General features: G+C 41.7%; 1 protein-coding gene across 6 annotated transcripts in view; it reads left to right on the top strand.

Moving 5' to 3' along the window:
- CDK12 (cyclin dependent kinase 12) overlaps positions 1–13,833 on the top strand; it is a 104,850-nt gene that overhangs the window by 56,696 nt on the left and 34,321 nt on the right. For all 6 annotated transcript variants that reach the window (XM_023510963.1, XM_012803023.2, XM_023510964.1 and 3 more), the window contains exons 9-13: positions 5,918–5,995; positions 8,178–8,294; positions 9,699–9,830; positions 11,465–11,676; positions 13,080–13,532. In XM_023510963.1, coding sequence (XP_023366731.1) covers positions 5,918–5,995; positions 8,178–8,294; positions 9,699–9,830; positions 11,465–11,676; positions 13,080–13,532 — 992 coding nt within the window. The remainder of the gene's footprint in view (positions 1–5,917; positions 5,996–8,177; positions 8,295–9,698; positions 9,831–11,464; positions 11,677–13,079; positions 13,533–13,833) is intronic.

Raw genomic sequence — 13,833 nt, 5'->3', positions numbered from 1 at the left:
TGGCATTATAGCTCACAGCAACCTCCAACTCCTGGGCTCAAGCAAGTCTCTTGCCTCTGCCTCCCAAGCAGCTGGGACCACAGGCGCCTGCCACAACGCCTTGGCTGTTTTTTGGTTGCAGCCGTCATTGTTGTTTTGGCGGCCTAGGCTGGATTCGAACCCACCACCTTGGGTATACATGGCTGGCGCCTTAGCCGCTTGAGCCATAGGTGCCGAGCCTATTTGCTTTAATATTATTAGCATTTAAATTGTCATGACTGACTCTAAAGGTACTGCCCCATTAAGATGCATGGGGAAAGTTCATAGCTCTGTTAGTACTATTATTTCAGTCTGTGCAACCTGCTACCTCAGTTGATTACATAATGGAGATGTCTTCCCCACCTAAGGACTGGAAGCTGAAATAAAAACAGAAACACACAGTTGGAATTTAAAATTACAGAAAAAGTAGACTTTGTTTAAAGCACAGTGAAATGGAGTTGAGATTTTGTTTGACTTTTGATGTTAACTTATTACTTTGGTTATCCCTGGCAGTCTCTCTTAAAAATATTTCTATGGGATGTTCTTTATAAAGAGTTGGTATAGGAGTTCAGTGTACAAATCAGGGAAGAAACTAGAAAGATTAGGACAAATTATTCCTAGAGTCTGAAAAGCTAGTAGTTCTTTGTGGGCTTTTTTTCTCCTTTTCTTATTTTTTTTTTTTTTTTTTTGGAGGCAGGGTCTTGCGCTGTCTTGCTAGAGGCCAGTGGCATGAGCATAGCTCACTGTAACCTCATTTGATCTTCCTGGCTTAGCCTCTCAAGTAGCTAGGACTATAAGCCCAGGCATACTCCACCATGCCTTGCTAAATGTTTAATTTTTTATAGAGGCAGGGTCTCACTATGTTGCCCAGGGTGGTCTCTAATTCCTAGCCTCTGACCTCAAGTGATCCTTCCACCTCAGCCTCCCAAAGTGCTAGGATTATAGGCATGAGCTACTGTACCGAGGCTCTGTCTCTTTTTTTTTTTATCAGTTACGACACTACTGGAACTAGATTTGGCAGTTAATATTGGAAATCAAATTAAATTTTTCTTTTACTTTTTCATCTCTAAATAGAGGTTGAGAGAATATTGGAAGTTAGAATTTGTCTTTTGAGGTTCACAAATTTTTTCTTTTTCTTTTTGAGACAGTCTCACTTTGTTGTCCTTGGTAGAGTGCCATGGCATCATAGCTTTAGCAACCTCAAACTCTTTGGCTCAAGTGAATCTCTTGCCTCAGCCTCCCAAGTAGGTAGGACTATAGGCACCTACCACAATGCCCAGCTATTTTTAGAGATAGGGTCTTGCTCTTGCTCAGGAGGGTTTCCAACCGGTAGGCTCAGGCAGTCCTGCACCTGCCTCATCCTCCCAGAGTGCTAGGATTATAGGCATGAGCCACCACACCAATTTTTCTTTTTTTATTTTTTGAGACAGTCTCACTGTGTTGCCCTTGGTAGAGTGCTATGGTGTCACAGCTCACAGTAACCTCAAACTCTTGGGCTTAAGTGATTCTCTTGCCTCAGCCTCCTAAGTAGCTAGGACTACAGGTACCCACCACAACATCCGGGTATTTTTTTTGTTGTTGTAGTCATCATTGTTATTTGGTAGGCCCAGGTTGGTTCAAATTCACCAGCCCGTGTATGTGGTTGGCACCGTAGCCACTGAGCTACAGGCTGAGCCAATTTTTTTCTTTTTTGGAGATGAAGTCTCACTCTTTTGCCCTGGGTAGAGTGCCATAGAGTTGTCATACCTCAATAGGCATCTCAAACTCATGGGCTAAAGTGGTCCTCTTGCCTTTTGTCTCAGCCTTCTGAGTAACTGGTCCTATAGGCATGCAACATCACACCCAGCTAGTGTTTCTTTTTTTGAGACAGTCCCATCTGTTGCCTAGGCTAGAGTGCCACGGCAGCATCTTAGCTTACAGTAACCTCATACTCCTGGGTTCAACCCATCCTCCTGTCTCAGACTCTTGAGTAGTTGGGACTACAGGTGCCTATCACAGTATCCAGCTAATTTTTCTTTTCCTTTTTTGTTGTTGTTGTTGTTGTTGTTGTACTTGTTGTTTTAGCAGGCCCAGACTGGGTTCGAACTTGCCAGCCCTAGTGTCTGTGGCTGGTGCTCTAACCATTGAGCTACAGGCACCAAGTCCTGCTAATTTTTCTGTCTTAGTAGAGGTGGAGTCCTACTCTTGCTCAGGCTGGTCTTGAACTCCTGAGCTGAGGTGATCCTCCCACCTCAGCTTCCCAGGTATGAGAATTACAGGTATGAGCCCACCACACTTGGCCAAAGGTTAATACATTCTTTTTGTTTGTTTGATTGTTTGTTTTTTGATATGGTTTCTGTTGCCCTTAGTACAGTGCTGTGGCATCATATCTCACGGCCGCCTCAAACTCTTGGACTTAAGTGATTCTCTTGCTTCAGCCTCCCAAGTAGCTGAGACTCCAGGTGCCCACCACAACACCCAGCTGTTTTTGTTGTTGTCATTGCTTAGCAGGCCCAGGCCAGATTCAAACCCACTGGCCCTTGTGTATGTGGCCTGTGCCCTAACCATTGAGCTGCGGGTACCAAGACACCGGCAGCATCTTTTTTTTTAATCAGCATAAATATTTTGAGATTCATTTATGACAGAGTCCCTAATTTCTAACATCTTGCCACATTTTTATATACATCATATTGTATAACATGTAGGTATGGTGGCTCATGCCTATAATCCTAGCACTCTGGGAGGCTAAGGCTGGTGGATTGCCTGAACTCACAGGTTCGAGACCAGCCTGAGCAAGAAAGACCCCCCCATCTCTAAAAATAGCTGAGCATTGTGGCAGGCGCCTATAATCCCAGCTATTCAGGAGGCAGAGGCAAGAGAATTGCTTAAGCCCAAGAGTTTGAGGTTGCTGTGAGCTATGACGCCATGGCACTGTACTGGTGGTGACAAAGGGAGATTCTATCTCTAAAAAAAAAAAATGTAGGCATAGGATGCAATGTATAGATGAATATATATCACATAGTTTAATTCAGAACTGTTTCAAAGTAGTCACATATATCATGACCTTTTTTCTTAATATTTAATGTATAATCCAGAAGAATAAAGATATCCTCTCACATAATCACAGTACAGTTAATGAAATTCAGGAAATTTAACATTGATAGCCACGATTTTTATTTCATACATTGATCTATATTCCATATTTTAGTTTTATCAATACCCCAATAATGTCCCAGAGCTAATACCCCACCTGATACAGGATCCAGTTCAGAATTATTGTATATTACATTTAGTTGTCATTTTTTTTAAGTTACTTTAATCTGGAACAGTTTTTTTGTGTGTCTATGTTTTTGAGGCAGTGTCTAACTCTGTCACCCAGGCTAGCTCAATGGGCCTCATTGAGTGGCCTCATCATAGCTCAATGGCCTCATCATAGCTCAATGCAACGTCATTCTCCTGGGCTCAAGCAGTTTTTCTGCTTCAGCCTCTCAAGTAGATGAGACTGTAGTTGCACCCAGTTAATTTTTCCTTTTTTTTTTTTTTTTTTTGAGACAGTCTCATTTTGTCACCCTCGCTAGAGTGTTGTGGTGTCACAGGTCACAGCAACCTCCAACTCCTGGGCTGGCCTCAGCCTCCTGAGCAGCTGGGACTACAGGAGCCCACCACAATGCCCGCCACTTGTTTGTTGCAGGGGCTGGGGCCGGGTTTGGGTTCATACCCTTCACCCTTGGTATATGGGGCCAGCGCCCTACCCACTGAGCCACAGGTGCTGCCCAAATTTTCACATTTTTTGTAGAGATGGGTTCTCATTCTTGCTCAGGCTGATCTTGAGTAATCCTCCCATCTTGGCAGAGTGCTAGGATTACAGATGTGAGCCACTGCCTGGCCTAGAACAGGCCTTTAGCTCTTCTTTGTCTTTCAGAACATTTACATTTTGGGTAAATATAGACTGGTTACTATATAGATTCAGATTATGTATGTTCAAATACAATATTCTGTAAGCAGTGTTGTGTTCTTAGTTGTATCTCTACTTATATGGACAGTTTGCCTCTTATTGATGTTAATTTTTAGCAATTAATGTGTTGTAATTTTTTCCTTACTAGTTACTGTTTTTTCTTTCGTAACTAAGAATAATTTGTCTGGAGATACTTTGAGACTATGCATATATGTCCATATAGTTGTAAAAGCTCTTTTCAAAATGGCAAACATGTTTAAAATCATTTATTTGAATGTCCTACTGGAACTGATTCTAGGTGTCAGATAGTTACCTCATAAATTATTTTCTTTGGAATACTGTGCCAAAGGTGCTATAATATATTGCATATTCTATAGAAGAGACTAATGGCAAATCTAATACTCTTTTAGTAGAAATGGATAAGCATTCTGGTAAAATTATTATTATTATTATTATTATTTTGAGACAGAGTCTCAAGCTGTCACCCTGGGTAGAGTGCCTTAGCGTCCACAGCTCACAGCAACCTCAAACTCTTGGGCTTAAGCGATTCGCTTGCCTCAGCCTCCCAAGTAGCTGGGACTACAGGCGCCCGCCACAACGCCCAGCTATTTGTTGTTGTAGTTGTCATTGCTGTTTGGCAGGCCTGGGCTAGATTTGAACCCGCCAGCCTGGGTGCATGTGGCTGGTGCCCTAGCCACTGAACTACAGGCTCAAGCCGCTGGCAAAATTCTTAATTATTTCCTTAATGTAACAGTGGCATGACAGAAAAGGAGAACTCTCTTGACTCCCTTTCTATACTTACAGACTGACCTTTGTAGTAGCAGACGTTTGATTTGCTGGCAAATTTAAATGTTTTTTATACTGTTTTTACTGTAAGAAATATTTTCTTGCTGGCGTGGTGGCTCATGCCTGTAATCCTAGCATTCTGGGAGGCAAAGTGGATTGTTTGAGCTTAGGAGTTCCAGACCAGACAGATCAAGATCAAGACCCTGGGTGGTACCTGTAGATCAATGGGTAGGGCACTGGCCACAAACACCAAGGCTGCCGGGTTTGACCCCAGCCCAAGCCTGCTAAACAATAATGACAACTGCAACAACAACAGAAATAACCGAGTGTTATGGTGGACACCTGTAGTCCCAACTACTTGGGAGGCTTAGGCAAGAGAATAGCCCAAGAGTTTGAGGTTGCTGTGAGCTGTGACTTCAGGGCACTGTACTGTGGGTGCCATAGTGAGACTCTGTCTCCAAAAGAAAAACCAAAAAAAAAGGAACAAGACTCTATCTCTACGAAAAACAGAAAAACCAGCCAGGTGTGGTGGGCTGTAATGGAGCATGGTAATGGGCACTTGTAGTCCTCCCTACTCAGGAGGCTGAGGCAAGAGGATCTCTTGAGCCCAAGACTTCAAGGTGGCTGTGAGCTGTGACTCCCTGGCACTCTACCCAGGACCTCTAGAGTGAGACTCTGTCTCAAAAAATTAAAAAAAAAAAAAAAGGAAATATTTTGCTTTCTTTCTTTCTTTTATTTTTTGGAGATAGTCTCACTCTGTCATGCTGGGTAGAGTGCTTTTAACATAGCTCACGGCAACCTTAAACTCTGGGCTCCAAGTGATCCTCTTGCCTCACCTTCCAGAGTAGCTGGGAATACAAGTGCCCGCCACAACTCCTTAGATGTGTTTTTCTGTTTTTAGTAGAGGGAGGGTTTTACTCTCGCTCTGGCTGGTCTCAAACTTCTGAACTAAGGAAGTCCACCCACCTCAGCCTTCCAGAGGGCTAGGATCACAGGCATAAGCCACCATGCCTGACCAAATATTTTTCTTTTAGGAAACTCAGACACTGAAGTTTTGGGCTAGTTTGCAACATAGTTTTTTGGATACAGCTCAGTGATATACTATAAAAGTTTATTTAGACATACTTTAAATAGACACCAGGGATTTGTTTTCTGACCTCTTAATGTTACTTTTTCCAGATGCATCCTTGGGGAACTGTTCACAAAGAAGCCTATTTTTCAAGCCAATCTGGAACTGGCTCAGCTAGAACTGATCAGGTACAACTGTGCATAGACATTGAGTACCAGGTGTGGTAGATAATCTCATCCTCTAATTTCTACTGCTTTTTAGTGATTCTGAATAATTTTATGGTTGTTATATCCAAGTAAATTTCTTTTCACTCAGTCAGATTTACCGTTTATTTTGTCATTTGTTATACATATAAAGAAATTGTGTTATGCCTAATTTTTATGTCTTTTTTTTTTTTTTTGGAGACAGATCCTCAAACTGTCTCTCTGGGTAGAGTGCTGTGGCATCACAGCTCACAGCAACCTCCAACTCCTGGGCTCAAGCGAGTCTCCTGCCTCTGCCTCCCAAGTAGCTGGGACCACAGGCGCCTGCTACAATGCCTGGCTATTTTTTTTGGTTGCAGCCGTCATTGTTTGGCGGGCTGGGGCTGGATTAGAACCCACCACCTTAGGTGTATGTGGCTGGTGCCTTAGCCACTTGAGCCACAGGCGCTGAGCCTAATTTTTATGTCTTACCTTTTTTTTTTTTTTTTTTTTTTTTTTTTTGAGGCAGAGTCTTACTTTGTTACCCTTGGTAGAGTGCCTGGCATCATAGCTCACAGCCCAGTCTCTTGGGGTCAAATGATCTCTTGCCTCAGCCTCCCTGGCAGCTAGGACTACAGGTGCCTGACCAACTCACTGCCCAGCTATTTTTTAGAGATGGGGTTCTCGCTCTTGCTGAGGCTGGTCTCGAACTCCTGAGCTTAGGCAGTCCACTCACCTTAGCCTCCCAGAGTGCTGGTACAGGTGTGAGCCATCGCACCCAGCACCTAGCTTATCTTTTACTACTTCTCATCAAAAAAAGCATCCCATTTTTAGGTAAGATTAAGTTTATTTATTTTTAAGAATTTGTTATCTTTATTTTTATTTATTTATTTATTTAGAGCCGTCTCGGAGTCTCACTCATTTCTTAGGCTACAGTTCTATGGTGTCAGCCTAGTTCGTAGCAACCTTAAACTCTTGGACCCAAAATATCCTCCTGCCTCAGCTTCCTGAGTAGCTGGGACTACAGCCACCACAACATCTGGCTAATTTTGCTAATTTTAGTGGAGACAGGGTCTCTCTCTTGCTTAGGCTGACCTTGACCTCCTGAGTTCAAGCTATCCTCCTGCCTCGGCTTTTCAGAGTGCTGGGATTATAGATGTGGCTCACCACACCCAATGAAGATTAAATCTTCAAACACTTATTAAGTATGTTATATAAACAGATAGCCTTTCCTGTTAAACTTTAAGATGTTAGAGATAAAAGCTAGGTCCCTGCTTTCAAAGAACTCAGAGTTAGTAAGCTATACTTGTAAATAGTTATATAATATAATCTATAATGGAAAATGTGAGGAAGTCCTGGAGTTGGGATGGCATATGATATGGGTTGGTCTGTTTTGTTTTTTTTACCAATAAAATTAAAGGCTAATGTAGATGTTTTTTTGTTTGTTTTTTTAGTGTAGACATTTTTAAAAAGTGATGTAAAGCTCATTGTTTGGCAATAAGCCCTCAATTATCTATCCAAATTTCTAGTCGTATTCTCTCTTCTTTGTAGTTTTCCCTATAGGGACACCTTAGGACCAGCTCAGTACTTTGAAATTAATACAAACTGAACAGAACAAAATTAGTAATTAAAACCTGTGTGAGAACTGATTATGTTCTACAAATCCACATAATGTGGATCATTTTGCATTATTATACCAGTGTTTTTTCTTTGCTATCTTTTTTTTTTCTTTTTTGAGACAGAGCCTCAAGCTGTCACCCTGGGTAGAGTGCTATGGTGTCACAGCTCACAACAACCTCCCAACTCCTGGGCTCAAGGGATTCCTGCCTCCACCTCCCAAGTAGCTGGGACTACAGGCATCTGCCACAACGCCTGGCTATTTTTTGCTTGCAGTCGTCATTGTTGTTTGGCGAGCCGGGGCTGGAATCGAACCTGCCATCTTAGGTGTATGTGGCTGGCACCTTAGCCAGTTGAGCCACAGGCGCTGAGCCTCTTTGCTATCTTATAACCAATTTTTTCTGTCCTTAAAAAGCAGTAAGGTCATAGTTAACCTTTCTGCATGCCCTCTAATGTAAGAAGGGAAGATTCTCCAGACTTCAGGAGATACTCATTTCTGCTTCTACAATCACTAGAATTCATGATGCTGACTTATTCACTTTCTTGCTCTTGCTTTTTGCTTTGTTTTTAGCCGACTTTGTGGTAGCCCTTGTCCAGCTGTGTGGCCTGATGTCATAAAGCTGCCCTACTTCAACACCATGAAGCCGAAGAAGCAATATAGAAGGCGTCTACGAGAAGAATTTTCTTTGTGAGTCTGGCAAAAATGTATATCTCATTTCTATATCTGGCCAGTGTTAGGTATTGACTTTTTCCCCATTTGGGGAGTTAATGTTGTCACCATAGAAAAACACTTTGTTTTTAAAGAGTATATGATTTTTGGCTCAGCGCCTATAGCTCAACCGGCTAAGGCGCCAGCCACGTACACCTAAGGTGGCGGGTTCGAATCCCCAGCCCGGACCCGCCAAACAACAATGATGGCTGCAACCAAAAAATAGCCGGGCGTTGTGGCGGGCGCCTGTGGTCCCAGCTACTTGGGAGGCGGAGGCAGGAGACTCGCTTGAGCCCAGGAGTTGGAGGTTGCTGTGAGCTGTAATGCCATGGCACTCTGCCCAGGGGGACAGCTTGAGGCTCTGTCTCAAAAAAAAAAAAAAAAAAAAAAAAGTATATGATTTTTACCACAGCTATTTTGTAATTTTCTTTTCTGAAGGCTTTAAAAAATAGAAAAATTATTTTATTTTGAATAATACAGGTCTCCCAAAAAATCACCATGCATGCATACATGGGGAAGATGGGAGATTGTAGCTAAATGTACTTTTACTTACAAAATATCATTATAAAATTTTACAAAATAGAGCGGCCCCTGTGGCTCAGTGGGTAGGGCACCAGCCCCATAATACTGAGGGTGGCGAGTTCAAACCTGGCCCCGGCCAAACTGCAACAAAAAATAGCTGGGCATTGTGGTGGGCGCCTATAGTCCCAGCTACTCGGGAGGCTGAGGCAAGAGAATCACCTAAACCCAGGAGTTGGAGGTTGCTGTGAGCTGGCACGGCACTCTCCTGAGGGCAACAAACTGAAACTCTGTCATTTAAAAAAAAAATAAAAAACCAAAATATTTATAAATATTTCTCTGTTGATATTTAAACAAAATATAAGCTAACGTAATATGTAAGTTTGTTAATATATCTATGTGTGGCAACCTTTGGGACACCCTGTGTATAAGCTATCTCATAGTCCTTTTGATCTTCCCAAGGAATATCTCAGAGAATGGAACTATTTGCTTCATGTTTTATTTTTTTTATTTATTTATTTTTTGAGACAGAGTCTCACAATGTCACCCTGTAGGGCGCTGTGGTATCACAGCTCACAGCAACCTCAAACTCTTGGGCTTAAGTGATTCTCTTGCCTCAGCTTCCCAAGTAGCTGGGACTACAGGCACCTGCCACAACACCTGGCTGTTTTTTTGTTGTGGTTGTCATGGTTGTTTTAGCAGGCCCAGGCTGGGTTTGAACCCACCAGTGTATGTGGTTGTGACCTTCCAACTCCCTTTCCTCATACACGGAGCTAGAAATTCAAAGACCTTTATATATAAGATTACACATTTGAGAGCTATAGGGTCATTGTAAACTTGTCATTTCATGATTCCTTTCCACAGCATTCCTTCAGCAGCACTTGATTTATTGGACCACATGCTAACACTGGATCCTAGTAAGCGTTGCACAGCTGAACAGACCCTACAGAGTGACTTCCTTAAAGATGTTGACCTTAGCAAAATGGCTCCTCCAGAGTAAGTGCTGTTGTCCGTGTCATGACCCTAAACCTGCTAGGCCTCAGGAAATAAGAATCTCAGAATAATAGGTTTTTAAAAAGAACTGCAAATGGTCAAGTAAATTCCAAATGGTGAATATTGGAATATTCCTTGAATATTACAGTTGATAAGGAGGTTTGTTTTATTTATTTTTTATTGTGATTGTTCTCTTTTTAAACAAGGAATAGATTTAGTTACAATATTTGTTCTAATTTGCCTTAGAATATCTTTTGTCCCTGGATCCCAATCCCAGAATATTGCTTTATATAACCTCTTTGAAATTATTTCTGTTTTTGAAATTATTTCTAATTTTTGTTCTTAACCTTTCTATCTTTTTGAATCACCCATGTCTGTGGTGACCATGTATATCTCAAGTCCTAATTTGTTCCTAAGATGAGGTCTTGCTCTGTTCCCCAGGCTAGAATGCAGTGGTATGATCATAGCTTACTGTAACCTCAAACTCTGGGCTCAAGTGATCCTCCTGGTGATCCCTCCTCAGTAGGGGTACCAGTACGTACTATCATGCCTGGCTAATTTTTTTTTTTTAAGAGATGGGGTATTGCTATGTTGCCCTGGCTAGTCCTAATTTTTGCATCACTCTTAGGTCATTGAGTTTTGATGTAAAAAATATGTTCTATGAAATTTCTCACTCTTTATTAGAATCTTATCAATTTCCTATATTGTATAGGACCTCTAGAGTTCTACACTGAACATCTTATGTTCTGGGACATAAAAAGTCTTTATCTTTGAATTTATCACTGACAGCGTCAGAGCTTTCATGTCAGTTTTGGGGGCATTTCCTTACCTTAAGAAAAACTGTGTATCTTGAAGAAATGGATAGGATATTGGTATATGAGTAGGTAGTAACTCCAAATTCAGTTGCTGCAAAGAAATGGCCAAATTTATTTATTGCACTAGAATTTTGATAGCACTGAATGAGGCTTGAAATACACAACTGTTTTACTGAAATTTGGGAACTCCTGTTATAGAGAGATTTTGTTGTAAGATTTGACTGACTTGGGCTGTTTGCATTGTTGAGTATGAGGTTGTGTAGAAGTATACTATACTTAGTGCTGAACTACACTGAAAAAGTTGATGTGTAGTCATGGAAATGCAGTGGGCAGAAAGAGGAAAGAAGCAGTCTTTGTTCTTCACAGACCAAATAACACATAAGATGTGATTTAATTGTAATATACTTATATAATTCTAAGATTTAAGTCACTACCTTTCCTAGACCTAGGTATTAATAAGTCAGTCATCTCTGTCCCATTTATTCCTACCCAAAACCTGACCAATAAAGTTTTCCTTTATTCGTGTTACATCCTGGAAGAACAGAATTTGACTAGAATATGGGGGTTTATACAGCAGGCAAGTCCCTAGTATTAGCAAGATCCACTATATAAATCTTTCTCACTATATAAATCTTTTGGACTTTATTTTCTCTGCCATCTGCCATGATTCCTTTTACTTACTAACTTTCCTGGTTATTTTTATGTTTTTCTTATTCTTTCCATTTGCCACACTCTTTGTCTTCCCATTTTAATCCCTTGTCTGTCCATTTACTCACTACCACATTCCCATAGACATTTCCCTTTTGTTTTGTCTTTTTCTAGTCTCCCTCACTGGCAAGATTGCCATGAATTATGGAGTAAGAAACGAAGACGTCAGCGACAAAGTGGCGTTGTGGTGGAAGAGCCACCTCCTGCCAAAGCCTCTCGAAAAGAAACTACCTCAGGGATAAGTGCTGAGCCTGTGAAGAACAGCAGCCCAGCACCACCTCAACCTGCTCCCAGCAAGGTGGAGCCTGGGGCTGGGGATGCAATAGGTCAGTGCTTGAATTGGGGCCTTTGCACTTCTACTAAGCAGATTTTGGCAGATTTCGAAGGTCAAGTACCAGGAGTGTGTGTTTGTATCTGTCTTTTAATTTTTGTCCAGTGAACCATTAGGAAAGAGGTTAATGTCCTCATTATGGGGAAGAAGGAGGTAAACCAAGTTTTATATGTACATATGGTTCAGAAAGTCTGTAATAGTTCATTTTCCTTTTCTGAAATGAGGAACATTGTGTCTTAATTAGAATATGTGACAGAAGTCAGTGAATTAGGTAAGATTAATGTTAGTTCACCCATGACTTCCTAACACATATAATTTGGAGCTCTGTTTATGTTAGATTTGATGAGACCTTCTTAGAATTTATCATGTTAAATCATATTTGCTAAATGTAGTTTGTTCTGTAAACTGTTATTTGATCTAAATATTTTGAAACCTGTGTCCTAATAAGCTATTATAACAAAGTAGTTCTCCTATTGTACCACCAGTTTTTCTGAACTACAGATACTCTTTTTCTTTTTAACTTTACAGTGGTTCTCAACACTGGCTTTAAAAAAATACCCCTATATAATTGCCAGATCTCTGGTGATGAAGCCTGAATCTTACCTAGTAGTTCTGATGGATACCCTGTTTCCCCCAAAATAAGACACTGTCTTATTTTTTCTCAAGAAGACACACTAGGGCTTATTTTCAGGGGATGTCCTCTCTACACTGAAGTGTATGGCATGGCTATGTAGATACACTGCATAGCCATGCCCATCACTAGGTCTTATTATCGGGGTAGGGCTTATATTTAACAAGTGCATAGAAATCCTGCTAGGGCTTATTTTTTGGGTAGGTCTTATTTTGGGGGAAACACGGTAGTAAGGGTTAAAAAGCACTGACCTTGGTTTGGCGCCTGCAGCTCAGTAGCTAGGGGGCCAGCCACATACACAGGAGCTGTTGGGTTCAAATCCAGCCTGGGCCTGCCAAACAACAGTGACAACTACAACTAAAAAATAGTTGAGCGTTATGGTGGGTGCCTGTAGTCCCAGCTACTCAGAAGCCTGAGGCAAGAGAATCACTTAAGCCCAAGAGTTTGAGGTTGCTGTGACGCCATGGCACTCTACCCAGAGTGACAGCTTAAAAAACAAACAAAAAAACAAACAAACAAACAAAACCCACTGACCTTGAAGAATATAGCTAAAATGAAATCATTTTTATGCACAATGCAGAGATATTTTAGTCACTGTATCTTAAGGGAAAGCATGAAAAATAACTCATGATGATTTCAGGTATGAAAAATGAGATTTAAAGTGAAACAGCATTCTTTGGATATAAATTGCTATTGGCCAGTTGAAGAAGGTAAAGGATCCTTGCCCCACCTTGTCCTCTTATGTTGGCTATGCTATCTCTCCCCAGGCCTCGGTGACATCACACAACAGCTGAATCAAAGTGAATTGGCAGTGTTATTGAACCTGCTACAGAGCCAAACTGACTTGAGTATCCCTCAAATGGCACAGCTGCTTAATATCCACTCCAACCCAGAGATGCAGCAGCAGCTGGAAGCCCTGAACCAATCCATTAGTGCCCTGACGGAAGCTGCTTCCCAGCAGCAGGACTCAGAGCCCATAGCCCCAGAGGAGTCTTTAAAAGAAGCACCCCCTGCCCCAGTGGCCCTGCCTTCAGCAGAACAGACAACCCCTGAAGCTTCAAGCACACCAGCTGATGTACAGAATGTGTTGGCAGTTCTCTTGAGTCAGCTGATGAAAACCCAAGAGCCAGCAGGCAGCTTGGAGGAAAACAACAGTGACAAGAACAGTGGGCCACAGGGGCCCGGAAGAACTCCCACAATGCCACAGGAGGAGGCAGCAGGTAAACAGACCGGTCATGAATCTCATTGAGCTCAGGTGCTGTTGATCCTCTTAAAAATTTCTTTAACATTTTCTTTTTTACATCAGTGGCCTCAGTTTCAGTTTTTCTGTAGTCTACAGGAGAACACGCACCAAGTGATAGATTTCTTGCCCAGCTTCTTTTATTTAAGTTTCATAGCTTCTCAAAGCACCTTTCATATATTGTTTTTCCATTTCCTAGGAGGTAGGTAAGTAAAGCCCTTGTGTTCTCTAACCAAGGAAATGCACCTTGAACCTCTGTGTGTGTGTGTGTGTGTGTGTGT

Source organism: Otolemur garnettii, unplaced genomic scaffold (assembly GCF_000181295.1).
Source record: "Otolemur garnettii isolate 467f Iridium unplaced genomic scaffold, OtoGar3 scaffold00018, whole genome shotgun sequence".
In the NCBI taxonomy this organism is placed as follows: domain Eukaryota; kingdom Metazoa; phylum Chordata; class Mammalia; order Primates; family Galagidae; genus Otolemur; species Otolemur garnettii.
The sequence above is the reverse complement of the archived record's forward strand: the minus strand, read 5'-3'. Positions and strand labels throughout refer to the sequence as shown.